Source organism: Podarcis pityusensis (genome assembly GCF_964106645.2).
Source record: "Podarcis pityusensis genome assembly, chromosome: 2".
In the NCBI taxonomy this organism is placed as follows: domain Eukaryota; kingdom Metazoa; phylum Chordata; class Lepidosauria; order Squamata; family Lacertidae; genus Podarcis; species Podarcis pityusensis.
The window spans coordinates 57,631,251-57,654,395 of record NC_138029.1 but is presented as its reverse complement, the minus strand read 5'-3'; the positions used below and the strand labels follow the sequence as shown (position 1 = coordinate 57,654,395).

Genomic DNA, 23,145 nt, shown 5'->3' with positions numbered 1-23,145 from the left:
GGCACTGCCACAACACAGCTGCCTTTCCTAGCTGAAGAAATATAGTGTTGTGATAGTTAATTCAGGGTAGGGGGAAAGACAGGAAACAGAAGATGGATACAGGAGAATTCTAAGAACAGAGCATCCAGCCTGACAACAATACAAGACCAAAGTGGATATTCACCTTTTCAAATCACTTATTTGCAGGGCTGGTAAGAAAAATAGGTTTGAAAATTTGATCTCAAAACGATGAAGAGATAAATAAAGATGCCCTGAATATAAAAGCTGCTGGTCACATGAAACAGCCACCAACTTTTAAACAAACATTTGCTATCTTAAATCCTTACCAAGAACAATACTAAAGAGGGATGCTACCTATTTCTAGCACACAGCACGTTGAAATTGTAGAGACAAATGGGGGTGACACAATTTTTAGTTGATTTTTAGTTCTTCATTTTCAAAACATCAACAAATTTTGTGTACTGTACATATTTATTATTACTATGTTCCATTATCATAATAATATTAAGAGGGAGAATACTAGACGAACTTTCAAGCTCAGGAGCTCTATGAACTTTCCACCCGCAAGTCAATTACTTCACTTCAGCCTTAACAACCAGAAAATAGCTTCTAGGACACTAAAGTTTGCTGTTGTGAAGAAGCAGTGAAACTTTCATGGAGGTATAACTTTTGTTTAAAAAGAAAGAGTAAGGATATCCAAAATATGTAGCTTTAAAGATAATTGCTTCCTCTTGCAATGTCATATATGTTTCGAGAACTACAGCCATAAACAGTTGTATTGCAAACTGACTATCTTCACATACATAATGGTGTTACTTTGAAGACACGATCATTTCCTAATTACAAGCAAAATGAGGAAACCATAACCACAGCTTTCTGCGACTTTAGGTGACTGTTAAGGAGGCCAAAGAGCTCAAGCATTAATATATATCTTGTTAGATTTAAAGATTTCTCTTACACCAAACTGAAACATCCTAAGATTACCACAAGAGTATTACAGAGTTTCAAAACTAGAAAACAAACTGATTGTATGTTTAAACTTTAAAAAGTTCTTAAGTAATAGCTAATTTCAAATTATGTTCAGCTTGAGAAAAACCTACATATGAATTCTTACTTACTTTAGAGGCCCAAGGCTGCAGGCAGTTGGCGTAACAACGAACAAGAAAAGCCATTTCCTGGGTTGAAGGGAAAGTTTCCACTCACCAACAAGAAATTAAGATCCTTAGAAGTTTAGAAACCATAAGCCAAAGAAATGGATTTTCAGGCACAAAATCAAGTAGACTTTAATTTCACAGTGATTAATTAAAAATTAAATTCCTACTGTATCTCAGTGGCTTTCAGTGTTGCAAAAATTACTGCAAAAACAGTCCAATTTCGACAAGTACATAACTGCACATTCAAAATTTTCAGTGCTGCTTCTTATTCAAATACAAAGGTCAATAGATTTCCCCAGGCAGGAAATATACCTGAAACAGCTAGAATAAATTCTAGAAAGGTTTACAAGTTAAATGCAACAGTCTCTGGAAAGCTGAAAGCTGAATTCCTTTTAAGTATTTTCCCATTGCAAGGCACAGGTTAAAGCTGGTTAGTCTTCAGAGTCCCATTTCCTCATCTTCACATTTTATAATGCAGGTATAGTTTTGCAAAGATTCTTGTTAAAGCAGATCTTGGATGACTGTGGAATCCTTCATATTAAAGTTCCTTCTTTATACTCTTGCCCACCATGACAAGAGTAAATCCATTCTCAGCTAGTATCTTCAAGATATATAAATATACACAGTACTCTTAACAGGTTTGCACTACAGAATTGCTCAAAGCCTCTGCGATCAAAGCCATTTCCCTCCCAACCCCCTCCAATGCAGAGTTTAAAAATGCTGCAGTATAGCTTAGAATTCTAATGCACAGCCAGATACATGGTTAATCCAAACCCAGCATTTACCAATTAAAACATTTCTAATACATTGCAAAAGGCAACATCCACAGCAAGACTGAACGCTCGAGTCCTAATTCCTACTATCTTTGCTCGTTTCTCAGCAGCTCCCTCAGGAGAAGCTCTCATCGATTGGATGCTCCGCAGCAAGATGAAATATCTAATAAGGAGGGGAGAGAGTGGGAGGGGAATGGAGCTAAAAGGATGACATCACCTGTATAGAAAGCCTTTAGAAACTGCATTAGATCAATTGGCTACTGTATCTGCAGATGCAGCCAGAGCATCTTTATTGACCTAGTATAAACACACCTCTGTACAACAACAATTCAGCAAAACATACTCTATGTTACATTTCATATCACTCTGCTGATCTGACTGTGCACACAATTCCTTTGGGTGTTGTTGGGTTTTTTTAAGCACTTACTCTTGAAATGTGTGTATCAGCTCACATTTTTTTCTAAGTAGCATTATGGACAAAGCATATTTCTTATCATTGTGATAAAATTTGGCACTGACAATTCCTTCATTATGACCTGCTGCTTATTATCTCCCTACAGATTCTGCCTATCCACACCCTCTCATAGCAAGGAATTTTATTGAAGAGACTAAACTTTCTCCAGTAATGTTGAAAGATAATTTTAATCACTAGTCAGGGTGACCATCTTACAGTAGGTATACTACAAAAGGCAGACCAAATTTGCTTTTATGACCAAAGCGAAACACTTTGTGGTTGAAAATGGGTGTCATTCACCCACAAGTTTACATCAACCTGCAAGTTACATTCGATTTGTATCTTCCCAAAATATATTAGTTAAGAGCAGAACTCATCAAAGCTTGAACTGGCCAGAAATGGAGAAACAAAGATATACATGCAATTGAGATCTTGTGTAGAAACTGGGTTTTATATTCGAAGGCAGCAACTTGAAAATAACTTTTAAAACATAGGGTTGTATCCATCAGCATCCTTCCATTCACAGGAGACCCTGTTTGATCCAGTGGAGGCTCCCCTATATGGGAGGAGGTGATTTTTCACTAATCACCTTGCCCTCTGTAGCCCCTTTAACTGGCTCCCAGATTTAATCCAGAGTATTAGGGAACCCACCAGCACAGCGTGGAATAAGGGCACGGGAGGAGAAAGAGGAAATTGCCTTCCTTTTGCTCTCCAAAGCCTCCTCTGGGTCTCAAAGAGCCTTCCATGAACAGAAGAACAGTACTGGATAAAACTGATGTGTACCTAGAGTATGCTTTATTTAAATAATTTTCCTTTTCGTATGTTTATTTATTTTTAAAATATATTCAGTACTGCTTGAAAAATGAGAAAGTATTCCGCATTTAAACTAATTTTTTGTTCACAATAAGGCAGCAGATGAGCAGCTCCACTACTGTACCTACATCTTTTTAAACGATTCATGTTAACACTGCTCAAAAGTGAACAGGTATAAACCCCAAGTAAGAAACTAGGTTTCCAAAGAGTTCAACTTAAAAATAATTGTTTAGTGATGCAATGTAACTATACTAAAACAGGCTGTATCATATTAAGAGACATGCATTTTATTTTTATTTTAAGAAAAGATGCCTGATTAACAACAAACATATTCTGTTGTACAGTTGAACTGTGTGTGTTAGCTTTGAAATTGCTGCATTGTGCATGAATTTACTCCACCAAAGATTTTTAAGTGAATGCAATATTTCACAACTACTGTAAACATAAGCTTAATAAGGGGATTTTCTCCCCTTCCTTTCTAGTTTCCCCTTTAAGTGAAGATGACATCATCCTTTTCCTTTTCCTACGAATCAGACTGCAGCTACTGCAACACCCTGGGGAATGTATCTCAGCCCCTACATGCAATCCTGCCAGCCTAACAGCTATGTGCAGGGTGAAAAACTGACCTAATTCTACGCTGGCACCCTTTTAAAAAGCAAAGTGTCTTTATGCCACTCTTACATAAATTCCTTAATAAATTATCTGTTGAAGACAAATGTCAAATGATCAAAATTCATTATCTGCAACAGAGGAAAATAACCAAGTAGGATTTTAAAATGAATGCAATCAGAGCTAAGGCTATATTAAATATGTATTTGTCTGTAAATTATTTATTTCATTTTTTTAAAAAAGGCTATAAATGAAATAAAGTGACTTTTTTCTTTTATTAAACACTTTAAAATAATCCATCTACATACTGAAGTAGGAGAGAAAACCAACAGGGTGATGTGAATATGATGGAAAGAACACTGTATTTTTGTAATCTGAATACTGTTTGGAGGTTTATTATTGGACATTTTTTCAACAGGACTAGAGGCCTGTTCTTTTTTTAGAAGATATACTTTAATCAATAATTATGCAAACCCACCATCAAGAGAATGTATGCCCGTCACAGGACTTCTAGCCAAGCAGCTACTTTTCATTCCAGATGTCCAAAAAATGTCAACTCTCCTAATTCATTATTTGTGCCCTGAAGATGAATGTTTGAATTAATTCCCCGGTGCACTACTACATGAAAAAGCAAGTGATAGGGGAAATGCCAGTACAGTAGCTAGCAGGTTACTTCCAATGCAGTGCAAAGTAGTAGCGCGACTTCGGTAACCCACTGTACTCAGGAGTTGATAACTTGAAAATACAGTGGTGCCTCGCAAGACGAAATTAATCCGTTCCGCGAGTGTCTTCGTCTAGCGGTTTTTTCGTCTTGCGAAGCAACCCTATTAGCGGCTTAACAGATTAGCGCTATTAGCGGTTTAGCGGCTATTAAAGGCTTAAAGGCTTAGCGGATTAGCTGCTAAAAGGCTATTAAAGGCTTAGTGGCTTAGATAAAGGGGGGGGAAAGCGAAAAAAAAATCTCAAGACTCGCAAGACATTTTCGTCTTGCGAAGCAAGCCCATAGGGAAATTCGTCCTGCGAAGCAACTCAAAAACGGAAAACCCTTTCGTCTAGCGGGTTTTCCGTCTTGCGAGGCATTCGTCTTGCGGGGCACCACTGTACCTTGGTAATTGGCAGCAAAAGGCAATGTTAATCAGCAGTATTTTAATACATATTATACATGGAGAAAGAGGGAGGGAGAGAATATGAATGAATAGTGATGGGTCCGCCTAACATTTTAGTGTTTCAACAGAAGAGTTTCAAGAGTTTAAAGTTACATACAAAAGTGTTTGAAATGTATTCCAAAACAGAAAGGACCAATGATGGAAATGAATATTGGCAGATGGAAAAGAATCTGAGAGAATCTTCATGCTGCACTGGCAAGCCTTGAGTAACTTCATACTGCTGGCAGATCACACACACACACACACACACACACACACACACATACTGCACTTAAATATCTTTCATAAATATTTTCAAGCAAGGTTAGATCTATACATTGATTTTTAAAGATGATTTTATTCTTCAGTCTTTGCACAGGTGAGACATTAAAAACAGCCCCTATGAACTCCCCTCATTTCCTCTTCCATAGTGACATTATGCTCTGACATTAAACAGCAAGTGTACAATAGTTTTCATTGCAGCTAAAATCCTATCAAAAGGCACAGAAAGATTCAACAGCCGTATGAAAATGTAAGCCATCCTAGGAGGGAGGGTGGAGAGCAGAGGAGAGGGGAGGGGAGGGGAGGGGAGGGGGAGAGAATGTAAGAGAGAGGCTGTCACTAGAACTAAAATGATGTAAGCTTCTAAAATTAGAATCAGCGATACAGAGGGAACAATAAAAAGGCACCACAGATTCAATTTCCCTATAGGCTTTGTAGCTACTTTTCTTCTCTAAGATAATGCGATATACATGAAAAGGTCATCTCCCATTTAGAGCTTTGACATTTATATTTTTAATAAAACTAATATGAATTTTATATGAATGGCTTAATTGTTGTTTCATGTCTATTTCAAATGTTAACTGTACCCATGTGTATACATGATCAACACGAAAAGTCCATCCCTGTGTAACTCTGCAAAGACAACACACATATTTGTATTTAGAGTTTCATTGACGATTACAATCAATCTGTTAATTAATGTTAAAATATTAAATCTCAGTGTGGAAGGACTGCCTCAACAGAATGCAACACAAGCAAGAGAACTATTAGGCATGGCGTGTGCACTGCATAAAGGGAATCAGTTATTATTTAGGGAATTGGTAGAGGGGTGACTGATAGCATAGACCCAAATCACATTTTCTCAATCCAAAGCTCTATCTCTTTCACAAAATCAGAGATGCTGTCTCAAATGCTTGGCTTAGGAAACAAACCACAAGTGAATCTATAGGCAGACATACACATTATTTTGTAATGCACAGGCAATCATTTCAAACTGCCTCCTTGTGATGTCTTCACCATGCTACTACCTTCAAGTGTAGAGTTTCTATTGTACTGCTTTCCATTTCGGCAGCTACCTGTCCATGTGATATGGAAAACTGACATAATCAGCCATACTATGTTATACTGATGATGGGAAGCAGACATATGGAGAAGTTAATTCAAGCAGTCTCTGCATGATAAAGGTTACATACAGATCGGCCAATGCCTTTTGGTGCATCCTTAGGCAGTCACACTGACTAGACTGGCATACACAAACTTCATGTGCCTGCATAAACAGTTCTCTTCAAACATGGTTGTTACAACTGCGGCTATTAGGAGGAATAGGTTTTCTCAAATCACACAGCAAACATAATTCCCCAAGCACTACTGCTAGGGAAATACAAATCATTTTTCTTAAAAGGATTGTACACCTATATTAAGAAATTCTGTAAGGATGCTGGAGCAGCTAGACTAGTATGACCAAGTGCAATCCATCACAGCACAGCTACTCTGATGATGCAGGTGTCCAGGCATGCACACAAGCAGAGCTCTGCAAAAACATAGGCTTCCACATTTATTGCACCACATTTTTTTGCTAATGCTAACTTCTGCATACATATTGGAGCAGCACAAAATTAGAGATTGGACTTAAACTTCCACCAAACACAGGTCCCTATGAAATACTGACTTCCCTGAACACCAGGAGTATGTAAAGCATCAATATGGAAGACCTTAACCTGTTACACAAAGGGAGATCACAGGATGTCTGGTCTGAACATGTCCTACTTTTCAGATCTAATTCTATCAGCTTCAGAAAACAGTATCAGCTTGAAAACAGATATTTAAACTTCGGACAATCGTATCTTTGTTTAACAAGCCAAAATATTAATAAGTATGTTTCCTGCATCCTATCCATTCTGAAGGAAATCAGCCCTGAGTGCTCACTGGAAGGACAGATCGTGAAGCTGAGGCTCCAATACTTTGGCCACCTCATGAGAAGAGAAGACTCCCTGGAAAAGACCCTGATGTTGGGAAAGATGGAGGGCACAAGGAGAAGGTGACGACAGAGTACGAGATGGTTGGATAGTGTTCTCGAAGCTACCAGCATGAGTTTGACCAAACTCCGGTAGGCAGTGGAAGACAGGAGTGCCTGGCGTGCTCTGGTCCATGGGGTCACGAAGAGTCGGACACGACTAAACGACTAAACAACAACAAATGTTTCCTGCATAAGCAGTGCCTTCACTTTTCCCTTCATACAAGCAGTGATTAAACCAGACAGTCTCCAATTAATCATAGTTTTCCATTTCATCAGAACCAGAAAACTATGGTTACCAGGTTGCATACAAGTCAGGATCTTAAGCCACAGTTTGAAGATGGTTTAAGATTCTGACTTTTTCCATTGCCAATAACCATGGATTCCCAGTTTGGATGAAACAGAAGACTATGGTTTATTAGAGATTTCCTGCTTTAATAACAGCTCACATGTGTGGGCAAAAGGTCCATTTACATCTCTGCTAGTTAAACTGAGATGTGTTTATTTGAGGCAAACTATTCTGTTTCATCTGTGTGATATATCTCTGAATGACAGTTTCTATATTCTATATAGGGAACAAAAAGCTTTCCTGGCCTGTCTTGTAAAAGTGGATCTTATGGAGTCGGAAAGACTTTCATGACACAAATTCAGTAGAGGAAGCTTTTCCTAACATGAAGAAATCTGTGTTGAATTTCATGCCTGTGATAAACCTCTTTAAAAGGTTCAGGAGTAAATTACACCAAAAGTGCCTAGATAAAATTATTCAGTAATTATTCAGTCATTTTAGAGATGGCTCATGTAAGTGAACCAATCAGCATACCATTTCAAACACCTAAGGCAAGAGCATTTCAGTTGGTGGAACTTCACAGCAGTCATGTTCATAAGCAAAAATGAATGGAGATGTTGGGTGTGAACAAAACCCTCGCATGCTTTCCTTTGTGCAAGCAAACAAGGAAGTCTTCTATTAACATTACTTTCCCAGTTTGTCCCAACCAGGAAAGCACAGTTAATATTCATGCATGTTCTGAAGCTGCTAAGCCATTGTTTGAAGCTGATTTATATACTGTATCCTGGTTTTTCCAAAGCTGCTAACCAGAATTTCCCAGTTCAGAAGAAGACAGTGTATTGGAAGACGCCCTAGCTCGTTTGCTTCTGCCAGGAAAGGGGCAGCAAAGGGGCTGCACACATGGCCAAAACACTTGTTCCTATCTCAACTTATTAAACCAATATATGATTGTAAGTTGATACAAGTACTGTTGATTTAAAAACACTGCCCAGTGTCAGGAAAGCATTGTTTAATGTCTGGATAAGATATAAGGACCTACTTGAAAATAAAACCCCAAGGTGGTTGTCACCGATGGAAGCGAAGGCTCAGAAAAAGCTCAATATGGAGGCCAAATGGCCAAAATATTGGGAAATTTTGGAACAAGAGGGAGACAGATTGAAATTGCAGAGTTTTGAAAAACTAAAAAATAAAGTGCGAGATTGGCTTCATTATTATCAGATAATGGAGGCATGCAATTTGGACAAGAAAATTGGTTTCCAGGTGGAAAAATCAAAATTGGAAACAGAATTGTTAGAACCCAAAACGAAGATTTTGTCAAAGATGTATAACTTGCTGTTGAAATGGAATACTCAGGATGAAACGGTGAAATCTGCTATGATTAAATGGGCACAAGATGTTGGACATAACATAATGATGGCTGACTGGGAACAGTTATGGACCACAGGTATGAAGTTTACGGCATGTAATGCCTTAAGAGAGAATATTATGAAAATGATATACAGGTGTACATGACACCAGTCAAGCTTGCAAAAATCTATCATTTGCCCTGTAATAAATGTTGGAAATGTAAAGAAACTGAAGGTACATTCTTTCACCTTTGGTGGACATGCCCAAGGATTAAGGCTTTCTGGGAGATGATCTATAACGAAATGAAAAAGGTATTTAAATATACCTTTCTGAAGAAACCAGAGGCCTTTCTCCTGGGCATGGTTGGCCAATTGGTGCCAAAGAAGGACAGAACTTTCTTTATGTATGCCACAACAGCAGCAAGAATACTTATTGCAAAGTACTGGAAGACACAAGATCTACCCACTCTGGAAGAATGGCAGATGAAGGTGATGGACTACATGGAACTGGCGGAAATGACTGGCAGAATCCGAGACCAGGGAGAAGAGCCGGTGGAAGAAGATTGGAAGAAATTTAAAGACTGTTTACAGAAATACTGCAAAATTAATGAATGTTAGAATGATGTCAGAATGAAGTTAAGTGGTTTTAGCAGCAATGTTATAAAGGAGTATGTAAAAATGGATTGTTAACAGGTGAGAATCTAAAGTTATAATATATTAAGTTAAAGGATTAAGATAAAAACAAAGAGGGAAAGGATTTGCTGAATTAACTAACTGAACTGGAATACAAAAAAGGGAGGTGTGAGGAGGTCAGGGAAACAAGTAAATGAAAGACAAGACATGGAAAGATTGATTTGTTTTTAAGTGTTTTTATTTTTCTGTATTTTGTATTTTTTCTTTTATTTTTTTCTTTTTTTTCTTACTTTTGTAACCTTTTCTGAAACTTTAATAAATATCATTTAAAAAAAAATAAAAACACTGCCCAGTGGAAACACTTGATAGAAGACAATCTGAGAAAAATAGACCAAGAGACAACTAGCACCTGGCTTCCTGGACCTTATGTAATAACCGAGGAATCACTTTTTCAGTTGTTCAGCCCTGCTCCTGGCCCCTGAACAGTGATGCCAAGAGCAGATTCTTACATCAAGGCTCTTAATCAGGGGTCTCATACAATCAAAGCCATGATGCTGACATCCATCAGCCAGTACCTGCATCTTTACCTGTCCAGCCACAATTTCCATTGACTCCATTCTTATAGGCTCATCTCAACACTTATGAGAGCTACAAACCTGCTGGTTTCCAGGAGCAGCTGGATGCACAAAATGGTCATACAATAAATGAGCATTTCTTCCTACAAATTGCACTTGCCTTCTGAAATTTTAAGTGCTAAAAATGCAGCCAAAAGGGAAATTTGCATATACCATATACAGATGGCAATATATTCCACTCGTGCTCATGGAACCTTGGATCCAACGGCATTTGAATAAGGGTTACAAAGCAATTGAACACCACAGTGTTCCCAAAGTCAAGGGTTAACAATATAAACTTCTAATACAAGTATTTTCAAAATAGGTAGCGAAATGGCTATAAGCATTAGGATGCTTGTGAAGACAATCACCAAAGTAGATATTTTTAAAAGCAAATATATTGCTAACTCTTTCTGTGCTGAGAATGGATGAACATTAAACCAAGAATTCTGGCTGCATTCCAATTGTGAAACATACTTTGGCCGGAATCAAATAAATCTTTTGTTCCAATTAGTTATAGAAGCAGTACTCTGCACTCAATATGAAGTCCTGGCATGCTTGCTCTTAAGAAGTTGAATGATTTGCAACTATTGATCACATTTCAGGAGCAGACAATCATGGACTGGTCCTTCCATCTTCCTTTCTCCACAAGTAATGTAAGCAGTGTGTAGAGACTAAACAACAAAAGAGATGGCAAAAACTAGACACAGCCACTTAATAGAATGAACGGGCTTCAACAGTATCTGTTTAATACTTTTTTAAAAGACGGGCCATAATTTGCCTATTCCAACATTCTCTTACAATGTCTCCAATAACCAAGCCACATACTTTTTCTAAATTAAAAATTAAGAAGCATTTCACTCTAACACTTATGCCCAGATGCAGCAGATGACCTTCTCTGAGGCCACAGAATTCTGACACTTCTGTGTCATGGGAGATCAGTCACTCCTAAATGAAAAGACACAGTAGAATCGGATGCCCTTGTAGGAGGCTGACTGGAAGGAAGCACATCCAGAGTCTCACAGGACATTTTAATTATTTAATATATTTATTACAGCATCACTAGTAATGCTCTACGAAGCCCAACTAGCATTGACAACACAGAGATAGTCTCTTCAGGAACCCATATATTCATGAGAACTGGGCCATTTTCTACATTCCTACATTTTCCAAATTACCATTAAAAGTTCAACTGCACTGGTTAGAACAGTACAAAGTGTAATATACTGACATTCTTCCTGGGAGCAACTTAGTTGCTATATTTTTCAAATTTTTAGATAAGCCAATAAATATATGCATAATACCCCAAAGTTCAGTGTTTTGTTCACTATATACAACAGAACAATCATTTAAAATTTCAGTCACTGCATAACTCCCTTAGTACTGTTGCCATTACACTACCTGGGCTAAGCCATGGTTTGACTTAGTGTTAGTCAGAGCTCAGATCATGGTTTGTCTCATTCTATGAGCTGAAACCAAGAGCCGGGGAAGACAAATCACAAGGCTGTGTTCAGAGACAACACTGAGCTAAACAATAAGGAGCACAGCAGCAGCAACACAACAATCTTCTCTCCAGAAACCCACATGTGTTTGATCATGCTAAGCTATAGTCTAGCTTAGCATTTCATACCAAGTGGCCCACTAAATTAAGAATATACATTGAGTAACATTAGCCACATTTTAAAATTGAAAATATCATGTTAGTTTCTAAGAGGAAAAGGTGTGCACTATGATACTTTAGAGACAGAAATGAAAGCCTTAGGTCATAATAAATCAAAGCTGCATCAAAATAATTTGATGATGCTTGCTTCCTTTAGATATAAAACTAGAACAAGAAATCAGAAGAGACAATTCCTTGTCACCTCACCAGGGAGTTTAGTTTGCCTGGTTCTTCATGCTGTTCTTTTGGATGCCATCTTAAGCCTGTTATGCTCCCTTTGTACTAACCAGGCATTCAGCCAGAGAAGCAGCTTCCTGTAACAGTTGACAACATCGCTTAACAGCACTCTATGACAGATATGACTATCAGTCTTCCACACATCTTGCTAAATGAGCCTGACTAAAGTTCAAGGAATTCCCCCACCAAAAAAAAACCCCATCACAGAATTTTGCAGCATTCCTGTACAATACATTGCAATTCTCTGTATAAGCTCCAGACAAACATCTTTTTCCTGCAAGTACCAAGGTAGCAAATGAAGCAGTAAATTACGTGTTCATAGATGGCATACAGAAGTAGCTTACTACTGTATCTAGACTGTTCAGGAAATTAATTCACCACAGTCACAGCTTCTTTCTGCTAACAAGGTTAACAATCATCTGACTGAAGCATTAATACAAACCACAAAATAAGAGACCAAACAACTGTCAGACATATTTGCTTAGCTCCCCTACCAAAAAACAAAACAAGAACAGAAGATAGACTGCTGAACTAACCAGTATCCACTGAAGTCCTTTCTGATTACATGTTTGAGCCCAGGTACATTCATGAGCAAAGAACATCAGATAACAAAGAGTAAGATGGATGAAAGGGACTTTGGAGAGCTAGCAAACGTTGTTTTTTAAAAAAGGAGACGAAGAGCTATTTTGCTTTACCCAAGTCTTCATCTCACACAGATGAGAAGTGAGATACCAGCTCTTTTCAAGCGGTTAAACTGAGAGCAAGACATTCTAGGCAGATTGAAACAAACTGTCCGAAACTTCAGGGATGGGAAAATCAGAGAGCAGTTACTGAATTACTACAGTATTTCAAGATATCATAACAAACTACTTGAAGGTATGGTTCACAGTAGGAGTGGGGAAAATCTTTTTTCCCCCCTTTTTTTTTTTCATTGGGTCTGCATTCCCTCATGGGGAACCTTTCAACTAGTGGGTGCAACCAGAGGCAAAATATGTTTTGCATTGTAGGCTGCCTTTCAGCAAGAGAAACAATCTAGGCAAGTAAGAGGCTTTTTCACAGTACCATTCCAGCCAAGTCAAACCATTTGAGGAGTGGGGTCAATGGGAGACGTAAGACTAAAAATTGCAGTGACTGGTGCTTGAGGGCCAGCCATTAGACCCCTGAGTCTGAGATTCCCTATCCTATTCTTGGGTATCTTTTGTTAGGGTTGGATGAAGCTCACAATAATGTATCAATTTAATAGGAGATGAATGCATTAAAAAGATGAAAGTAAACTTACGAGAAATTAAAATTCTGGTATATAAAAGCTACTGGTCTAAACAGTACTTGAGCATAAAGGACATCTTGCTGGCTTCCCAGCAGGACAATTTGCAATGTATTTAATATGGGAACTGAAACCAGATAAGTCCTTGTTATGGAATGATTAGCATTTTCCAATGGCAAGTCCTTGCTAAATCAATTTTAAATTAATAAAAGAAAAATTCACATCCTGGATAAATGCATCCCACACAAAACTAGACTTAGTTCCTTAGTAACAGGAAAAGAATCATCTGCTGGTTGTTCTCTCAGATGTCTGCAACAGTGGGGAGCTATTTACCGGGAAGGGGGAATCCTTCCCCATCACCACTGGGCTAAATAACTGCCCAACATAAAATGGAATAGTCTCAGGTGGAATATACAGAAGAGCCTCAACTTGACCAAAACTGCAAGATTCCCTCAATTACTGCAAAAAGGGAAATCTCATCTTTCTGCCTTGATTACATTAATCCAAAGTTCAAATTCCCATAGCCTTATGCTTCACTGACTTTTTATGCTGACATTTTTTTAAACAAACAGGTAAATTATCCTGTGCCCCTTGATAGAAAGATACAATACAAAACTGACTGATAAATAAAAGAGGGGAAAGATCTGAAACAGCTATTACTTTACATATTGGGAAAATGAATACACAGCCTGTAAACATTAAATACATCCCAAGTGCAAGAACATGTCAATCTGATTGAAGGATGTATTTAAGGATATTCATACATTCACTATCAAAAATAATCCAAGTATCACAGACAATTCCTAATTAGTATCACAATTATCATCTTTTCCTGCTTTTACAGTAACTCTTGTACAAGAGCATACGGCCAATATTCTGAAGTTAATTACTATATATTTTATATTAAAAGCAAATATGAAAACCTTTTTTTTCCTTTTTCAGTGAAAATATGCCTGAAATATGTACTTCAATTCATTTAAAATTACCACAGTGCTGTATTCACTACACCAATCTTTTTCAAGGATTATACATTTTAAACAAAAAAGTCTTGCCCTAGAACTCTCAAAACAAGCAACAAATTCTCCCTACCAGTCACAATTTATTATGTTACCATCTGAGTTACTTACTTTAATAATTACAATTACTTATTGTAATAATTTTTACCACTGATATCAAATAATTTTATGTCAGCATGCAGGTATGGAGTAAATCTCTATATGTCTACTCAAAAGAGTTCCATGGAACTTACTCCCAGAAAGAATAGGATTGCACTCAGAGAACATTTTTGATCTTACCGTTATCACAACTGTAACAAAGATAAAACTCTGCCTAAAGGTGGGATCAATTAATGTGTGTGAGCATGCTTTTTTCCCATGGTTGTCTGAGCAGAACACAGCACATGAATATAAGAAGAGCCTGCTGGATCAGGCAAATGGACCATCAAAATCCAGCATCCTGTTCTCACAGTGGCCAACCAAATGCCTGTGGTAAGCTTGCCAAGCAGGTCCCTTGGTCAGGAGAACTCTCCCCTCCTGCGGTTTCAAGCAAATGGTATCAACCAATATTGTTCTCTCCCTTCTCTGTCCTGTACTCAGCCCCAAAACACTGTCCAGAGTTTAGGATTGCTCTGTAACAGTGAGGCTACAGTGTGAGGCAAGGAATCCCCAAGGGAGGCATCCACTCGCACAAGACAGCTCTTCCTGATTTGGGCTGATTCTACCCTATAGGCACACCAAGCAGCAGCCTGAGGCTTGTTTCCTACAGATCCCCTTCATTTACAGCCTGAACAAAATAGGGAAGAGGATGCAAATATGTCCATGTCTTCTTTTAAAAAATAAATAAATCCAAAATTGAAGCTTAAACTTTCTGTTTGTTTTTTTTTAATGATATTTATTAAAATTTCAGAGAAAAAAAAGAATTACAGAAAGACAAAAAGTAAAAATACAAGAAAAATACAAAATACAGAATGAAAAAATAAAAGACACTTAAAAAGAGAAAAAAGAAAAATGCGTCAATCTTTCCATAGCTTACATTCATATCCTTGTTTCCCTGACCTCCTCATACCTCCCTTTTTTGTATTCCAGTTCAATTAGTTAAGTCAGCAATTTCTTTCCCTCTTTGTTTTCTCATGATCCTTTAACTTAATATACTATAACTTTAAATTTTCATCTATTAACAATCCTTTTTTACATACACCTTTATAGCATTACTGCTTAAACCACCTAACTTCATTCCAACATCACTCTAACATTCATTAATTTTGCAATATTTCTGTAAATAATCTTTAAATTTCTTCCAAACTTCTTCCACCGACTCTTCTCCCTGGTCTCGGATTCTGCCAGTTGTCTATGATCAATCTTTTGGTATTCAGAGTTAGGCTGACAAAAAGTGGATGAGAACCTAATCAAATTATACTTTAAATCAAAATTTGTGCATGTGTGTGCTTTGGTTAGCAGCCCTAAACCTTTTGTAATGGAGATTGCTAAAAACCTAGAAAAAACTGAGATGATGCATAATAGAGTCCAACAAATAATTAATCATACTAAATATCTGGCGTTTTGGTAGCAGCTGGGCTACCAGAAAATGCATCTGAACACAACTCCAGTTGATCGGTCTCAGTCTAAACTTACCAAATGCGACCACAGAGTGATGTGGTCTGGAGTAATCTTCACCAACGGATAGTACATTAACACAATCCTTAAAAGGTTACAACTGCATTACAGTCAACTCCTAAATAGCCATCTACAACTCTAAGTCCAACAAAATCACCTTTGTAAATTTTATCCACTTCTTCATCTCTGACTTCATCAATATTTCCCACAGAAAGAGCAAGCCTCAGCCAAACAGGTTGGAACATGGAAATAAGTACACTCACCGAAAGATAGCTGCTAACATCCACGTTATCTGTGATGGTCTGACGTTCTCCCCTCTGGTTAATCTTCCTAAACCTTCGTCGAGATTGTCGGAGGGGCACTTCCCTTTGCAGGATGTTGTCTTCATTCTCTTTCGAGTTATCCACCTGGAACACATGTTCAGGATCCTGATTAAACATCCAATTCTTCCATATCATTGAAAGTCTGTGTAATCTTAAAAAACTCATGAGAAAAAGCTCTACGTGAGCTAGTAACGTCTGGGGAAGTTTATCTGAAGGCAGCCTATTGCAAGATCCTGAAACTAGAGCTACACGTCTTCAACAGTGTTATTACAATGAGTTGGAAGGCCACAATTTCCTTCCCGGAAAGAGCTTTTTTCCCCCCCTAAACTAAGCAAGACTACCTTACCAGCAATAAAAAAACTATTCATTGAACTCAGACTGTTTAAAATTAAAACAGTTGCATAGTCACAGGGTAAAAGTTGTCAGTTTGATAGTTACATATTAAACTACAACCTCAACATACACAATTTGCTCTCTTCCACTCACCAATGTTCCAATACCTCAAAAACATGCAGCAAAACACTTTTTTTAAAAAAGTCCTGATGCGCCATAGATCAGATTGTTAAAACCTTAGCTGCAGCTATAATGTGACAAGGCTAACTTTTTGAAACAACATTTTGAACCATATTACAGTAGTTCAGGCTGAAAGCTTACTGTCCTTCATGATCATTTATTCTATAAAAAGCAAGTCCTATCTTCACATTTCCTTTTGAAATCTCAGCAGGAAACAACACAGACAGACACATATATACAAGAAACAAGTGGCAACAGTGTCTATTCAGGATTTCAACTGTATATTACATGTAAGTGTGTACCAAGGGAAGGAATTGGTTTATCACTGCAACTGGCTGGGATGTAAAAAGAACTGAGAAATTAGCAAGGAACATTTGCACTTAAAACACTTATAGAAGGTTCATTTTCAAACTGGAAAAAGGTCTTACTATCCTTGTCTACCAACACAAGTGATCCACTGCACTGAAAAACACACAACTCATACAGGTATCAATATTTGAAAGAATTAGATCATTCAGAAAGGGTGGAAGCCTATCAAGGTTGTGCACATTAAATTCCAATGGATTTAAAAGGAGATTAAAGCAGCTACTTAAACTTCTCTCACTGAAATCAATGGACCTTAAAGTATGGGTAGGCTGTACCAAAAAATATTTATAATAGTTATTTGAGGAACAATATATCTGAAGAAATGTAGCCGCCCAGAGTGGCTAGGGAAACCCAGCCAGATGGGTGGGGTATAAATAATAAAATTATTATTGTTTTAGATGTGTCTATGCAGTTATGAGAATATTTCTACATGGAATGTAGAAAATGATTACAAAAATTATATTCATTCCTAATCACTGGCATGATTCTTATTTGTTTTCTTCTGATTCTTATCTTTTTCAGCCATTTGTGCACCCAGCAAGCAAAGGCACTTGACTGTCTTCATATTTACAAATACTTTAGCTGTGATTTTGCACAGTATGATGATGTCATTATCTCATGCCAGAAGCTGTTCAGGTAGTGACGACTGAGTACAAAGTTTTTTAAAAAGCATGTAAGAGATTACAAAGTACAGGTTACTACACTTCATGGATCATACACAATACACATTACAACACACACACACTTTTTCAAGTCTATTATTCTTCAAGCCTGCTGGTATGTCCCTTTTTTGTGCTTATGATGCGATATAAGGCACAGACTGGCACTTGTGAAATGAGTTCATTATTTGTATATAGTAGAGGTGCCACAGAGGCCTTCCCTGGCACCTGCAGGTTCTTAATCCCCTGCTGAAAATAAGCTTGAGAGAAGAATTCTATTGTAGCTAAAATAATAGGCTGTGGTGTATGGTAGGTTATTTGGGGGCGGGGATGCCCAAGACAGCGTCTCTGATTTGCATATGTCCCTGACAGCCAAAAAGCTTGGCAACCACCAATATATCAAAACATTTTCTCCAAGCTCACTCTGTAGTTCACCAAATCTAGAATCCCCAAAACCACTTCTAGTACTTTACTATCTGAATAGGAAAGGTCATTGCCATGTAGCCCAAACCCTTTGAAAGACTAAAAATATCTTAAGTTCATAGGTTTTTCAGTGAGAACTGTGGACCCTCAGTACCTTCACAATCAAGCACTATTATTCTGTTCACAAGTGGAAATATATCATAGTTTTTTAGGAAATTATGGACCTATGCAAAGCAGTTTTCCAGTTGAAACAAGGTTTTTTTTTATACACAACACAGGCTGAATACTATGAAAGCAAAAGGTTAAGTATGTTTGTTACCAGAAAGGCAAATACAATGAACTGCTAGCAGGAACTATAGTAACTACGCCCACCTGCTTCCTTCAGATATTGCCAGTACTATGCAGTTGAAAAATACAGTCAAAGGAACTGAGAAATCTCTATAAGAAACAGCTTTTGTTGACAATTTCTCTTGCTTTCTATACTACAATGCTTCTTGGGCACTGTAGATTTCCAATGCTTCTTAGGCAGAGTAACTTACAAATTTAACAAAAACTAACCAATAAAACATTCCATACAAGAAAGCTGAAATCATACAGCAGAATAAAGTAACAGTATAACATTTCTAAAAACAAAGACAGCAAAGGACATAGCAGTAGCTGCAACAATTCTAAAAATGGGCCATTAGCAATGGCAACCAAATTCAAGGATATATGTACAGTGGTACCTCGGGTTACAGATGCTTCAGGTTACAGACTCCGCTAACCCAGAAATATTGCCTCGGGTTAAGAACTTTGCTTCAGGATGAGAACAGAAATCATGCAGCAGTGGTGCAGTGGCAGCAGGAGGCCCCATTAGCTAAAGTGGTGCTTCAGGTTAAAACAGTTTCAGGTTAAGAACAGACCTCCAGAACGAATTAAGTACTTAACCCGAGGTACCATTGTATTCAATTGCACTAGTTGCCTCAATAGGCATCCAGGTGGCAAAATGTGCTATGCAAAGTTGTAAGCCTAGATGGCAAAGCTCCATTGTTTAAGCCCAGGGTGGGCAACCTGTGGTGCTAGGTCTAATTTCATGCAGGTGATAAGCAAGTAAAAAAATGGAGGGGAGAGGTGGCAGGGAGAAAAGAAAACAACTTGGCTTGGGCCCTGCCCACCACTGGCATGAAACCCACCCACCCTAAATCCAGTCCTTGAGAGAAAAAAGTTCCCCTCTCCAACCCCACCCTGCTTGAATCAAAGTCTGAAAGAGCCATGCATTCAGTCTGATAGGACAGTAGTGAGCCCAATGTGTCACCCAGTATTACTTCCCATTCCTCTTACTTTTAAGGCCAGAATGCATACAGAGAGCAAAAGAAATATTTTATTTGTTTAGTGCATTTGTACCCCATAGGGACGTGGGTGGCGCTGTGGGTTAAACCACAGAGCCTAGGACTTGCTGATCAGAAGGTTGGCGGTTCGAATCCCTGCAACAAGGTGAGCTCCCGTTGTTCGGTCCCTGCTCCTGCCAACCTAGCAGTTCAAAAGCATGTCAAAGTGCAAGTAGATAAATAGGTACCACTCCAGCGGGAAGGTAAACGGTGTTTCCGTGCACTGCTCTGGTTCGCCAGAAGCAGCTTAGTCATGCTGGCCACATGACCCGGAAGCTGTACGCCGGCTCCCTCAGCCAATAAAGCGAGATGAGCGCCGCAACCCCAGAGTCGGTCACAACTGGACCTAATGGTCAGGGGTCCCTTTACCTTTACCTTTTACCCCATACTTCAGACAAAAAAGGCTCTCAGAGTGGCTTGCAATACAATCAATTAAACCAAGACATTAATACTGTTCCCTGAGCACAACCATTAGGGTAACCTTCTGTGCTACTTTCCCTGCCTTCTGAGGGCTGGGGGTCAGGAGGATAGCAGTCTGCATTTTGCATCCTTCAGTGCTGCAAACAGAGCAACTACAAGTTGTTCCCCAAAAGAAACAAAGAAGGGTTTGCGTATGACGGTAGCAGAAGCCATCTGTGAGGAGTAATCAGAACTCCAGGTTGCCAAAGAAAGCCACCATGACTTTTAATATGTTGGTATTAAAAAGTGATAGAAATAAAAACCCAATATAAGAAATGCATCCTATCTTCCCACTGTGCACAATTACTTTCAGAACAAAAAGGAGCACATTTCCAAGAAAGAACATCAAAATTTATGGGCTCCTTCCTCTCCGTTACAGATGTAGACAAGAAATATATCCAAGAATCAAAAGGCTGGATCAAAGAGTAATACCAAAAAAACCCCACAAATGACCAAAAAAATATGGTGACTGCTGTAACAGATTTGAGTTCAAGGAAGCAATGGCTTAAAGTGACCCATACAAAGGCAATATTCCATGTAAATGTCGCTAACAATACAGCCACAGAAAAAATAAGGCGGTTGATATTTTCAGTAACATCTTACATGATCCAGCTTTAACCTAAACTTTCTGGCAATACACAAAAGGAGGCAAAAAAAAGAAAAGAATAGGTCATAGGTATATATCAAAGCATCAGCACTGGGCAGTAAGCATTAATACAACTTCAAAAGCTCAGGTTTCATAAGCCATATCTTAGGTTTTTAAAAATGAAAGGCTTTTTTTTTAAGCAAAGCTCTTTATAAGATAGAGATTAAGATCCAGAGAAAGGAGGGTATTTTATTTCTGAACTGCTCTTACAGTTTAGCAGCTTAATCCATTTTTCTGTACAGTACTGCAGATGGGAAGTTCCTACCCACACTCAGTGAATGTGCTGTAGAATTCCATTTCAGTATCTTTTTAAATATTTCAAAGTGGTCAAGATGTCTTGCTTCAATTCCCAAGTTAAGTGTACACATGCATACATGTGCACACACATCTCTCAGCCTACACAAAGATATATGACATTTTACAAGTTCCAAAGCAAATAGAAGTTATGAAGCGCTAGGTGTGTCAGCCTCCACCAGCCTGGTACCCTTGACCCTGAGGTCATCTCTGACCATTAACCATGCTGACTCTGGTTGGAGGGCATCAGTTTGGGGGCGGCTGACATAAATGTACTACTGAATAACAAAAACAGAATAAAATTAAATAACATCAGAAGTTAGGTAAAGCAGAGGAGCATTAGTTATCTGTTTAGACTTGCAGGGGTCAGCAAACTTTTTCAGCCGGGAGCCAGTCCACTGTCCTTCAGACCTTGTGGGGGGCTGGACTATATTGGGAGGGGGGAATTGAACAAATTCCTATGGCCCCACAAATAACCCAAAGATGCATTTTAAATAAAAGCATACACTCTATTCATGTAAAAACACCAGGCAGGCCCCACAAATAACCCAGAGGTGCATTTTAAATAAAAGGACACATTCTAATGAAAAAAAATGCTGATTCCCAAACCGTCCGCGGGCCGGATTTAGAAGGTGATTGGGCCTGATCTGCCCCCTGGGCCTTAGTTTGCCTACCCATGGTTTAGAGAAAGGAGAAAAGGTATCAGAATACCTGTAGAACATAACAGGATTGTGGGCCAGTAGTGCCATAGTGCAGCAAACACACAAACAGTTTAGCTGAGACATATTGAGCATGGTGTCCATAATGATAGGGAAGCATTCATTAAGAAGATAACAGTCACTCTGTTCATACGTCACAGTAAGCCATAAATCTTGGGTTACCATGAATGAGCAGTGTGCTAAGTGCACACTATTAAATTACTCCCATTTCACTTTCTCCTTCTTGGTGCTGGCAGCAACAAACTAGCACTCCTAGTTTGTTTCTGCCAAACAAGCTGCCACCAGTAAGCCAAGAACAAACCTTGGTTTATTACCATAGTCAGGAGAGGAACACCCCAAAGAGTGAGTCAAGACTCATGGGTTTGTTGCTCCTGTTTCCGGAAAATGCAGAGCAAGACAGGAGTGCTTCAGCAATATGCACTAGCACACCACTCATTGATGGTAGCCATGGTAAGATTTGTGATAGAATTCTCTAGAACTGCAGCCAAAGTGAACATGACTATTTCAAGGGGGACTATGCACACTGGTTTTTAAAAGTCTATCCTTACCACAATCATTTCAGAAGGCTCCAATACAATACACTCGCAACCTCGTTTTCCTCCAGACTGCTTGCCAAAGCTGAGAAGAAAAAAGAAGAAGGAAAGTATTATTACACATGAATAGTAAGCAACAAAATCAAACAGAGTAGGGATGAATTATAGGAATACTAGTAACAGCACACTGTGAAACAGTACCTTTGATTGTATTTCACATGCCTATTAAAGGGGCAATATGTGTTTTTGATGCACCATCACATTATGCAGCTTGTTCAACCATCAGAGATTTTTGTGGCATAGAACTGAGCCACTCCCAAGTGAAAGATGTGAGAAGAGTATTGATGAGCCTGTGGGGCATAAGACCATTAGTTCTTCAGTGATGGAAAGACACTCTTATATGTATATGCTTGGCAGCAATCCTTGGTATGTGGGTTGTAATTATGTTGAGAGTGAGTGGTTTGCCCATGAATGGCTGCTTGATAGAGGTACCATATGAAGGAGTGAATGATCATAGTGGTTGTGGGAACAGATAGTGAGTGTGGTTGGATGAGTGGCTACATGAACAGTGTGTTTTATGTTGGTTAGGGAGTCTACATTTTTCTGCCTTGTAATGCTTTACGACTTTCCTGATATTGTTATTACGGATACTGTTCATGTATTTTTAATGTAAATAATTTTAAATTGTTTTTATTGCTCTTATTGTGGATATATATTATGCAAGTGTAGCTACTGTAACCCACTTCAAGATCTAAAGCTATCAAGTGGTCTATACATGGAAACACAGTAGAATCACAACTGCTGCGCATTTAACTTGCATGATCACAGCTTTCTGCGCTAGGTAGCAAACCAGCTGATATCACACAAACGCAAGGCAGAGCGCTTAACAGTTCTTTGCACACCAGGTTTTCCTGCAACAGAAAGCACTTTTTATCTCTCTGCCTTGC

The 23,145-nt window shown here is 38.4% G+C and overlaps 1 protein-coding gene across 8 annotated transcripts in view; it reads right to left on the bottom strand.

Moving 5' to 3' along the window:
- RAPGEF6 (Rap guanine nucleotide exchange factor 6) overlaps nucleotides 1–23,145 on the bottom strand; it is a 140,611-nt gene that overhangs the window by 84,011 nt on the left and 33,455 nt on the right. For 6 of the 8 annotated variants that reach the window (XM_080997077.1, XM_080997081.1, XM_080997078.1 and 3 more), the window contains exons 5-6: nucleotides 22,214–22,283; nucleotides 16,160–16,303 (exon numbers count right to left, since the gene is read on the bottom strand). In XM_080997077.1, the coding sequence (XP_080853203.1) occupies nucleotides 16,160–16,303; nucleotides 22,214–22,283 (214 nt within the window). Of the gene's footprint in view, nucleotides 1–1,118; nucleotides 2,080–16,159; nucleotides 16,304–22,213; nucleotides 22,284–22,399; nucleotides 22,514–23,145 lie in introns of those variants that run through there. The other 2 variants (XM_080997082.1, XM_080997083.1) reach the window with 2 other exon arrangements.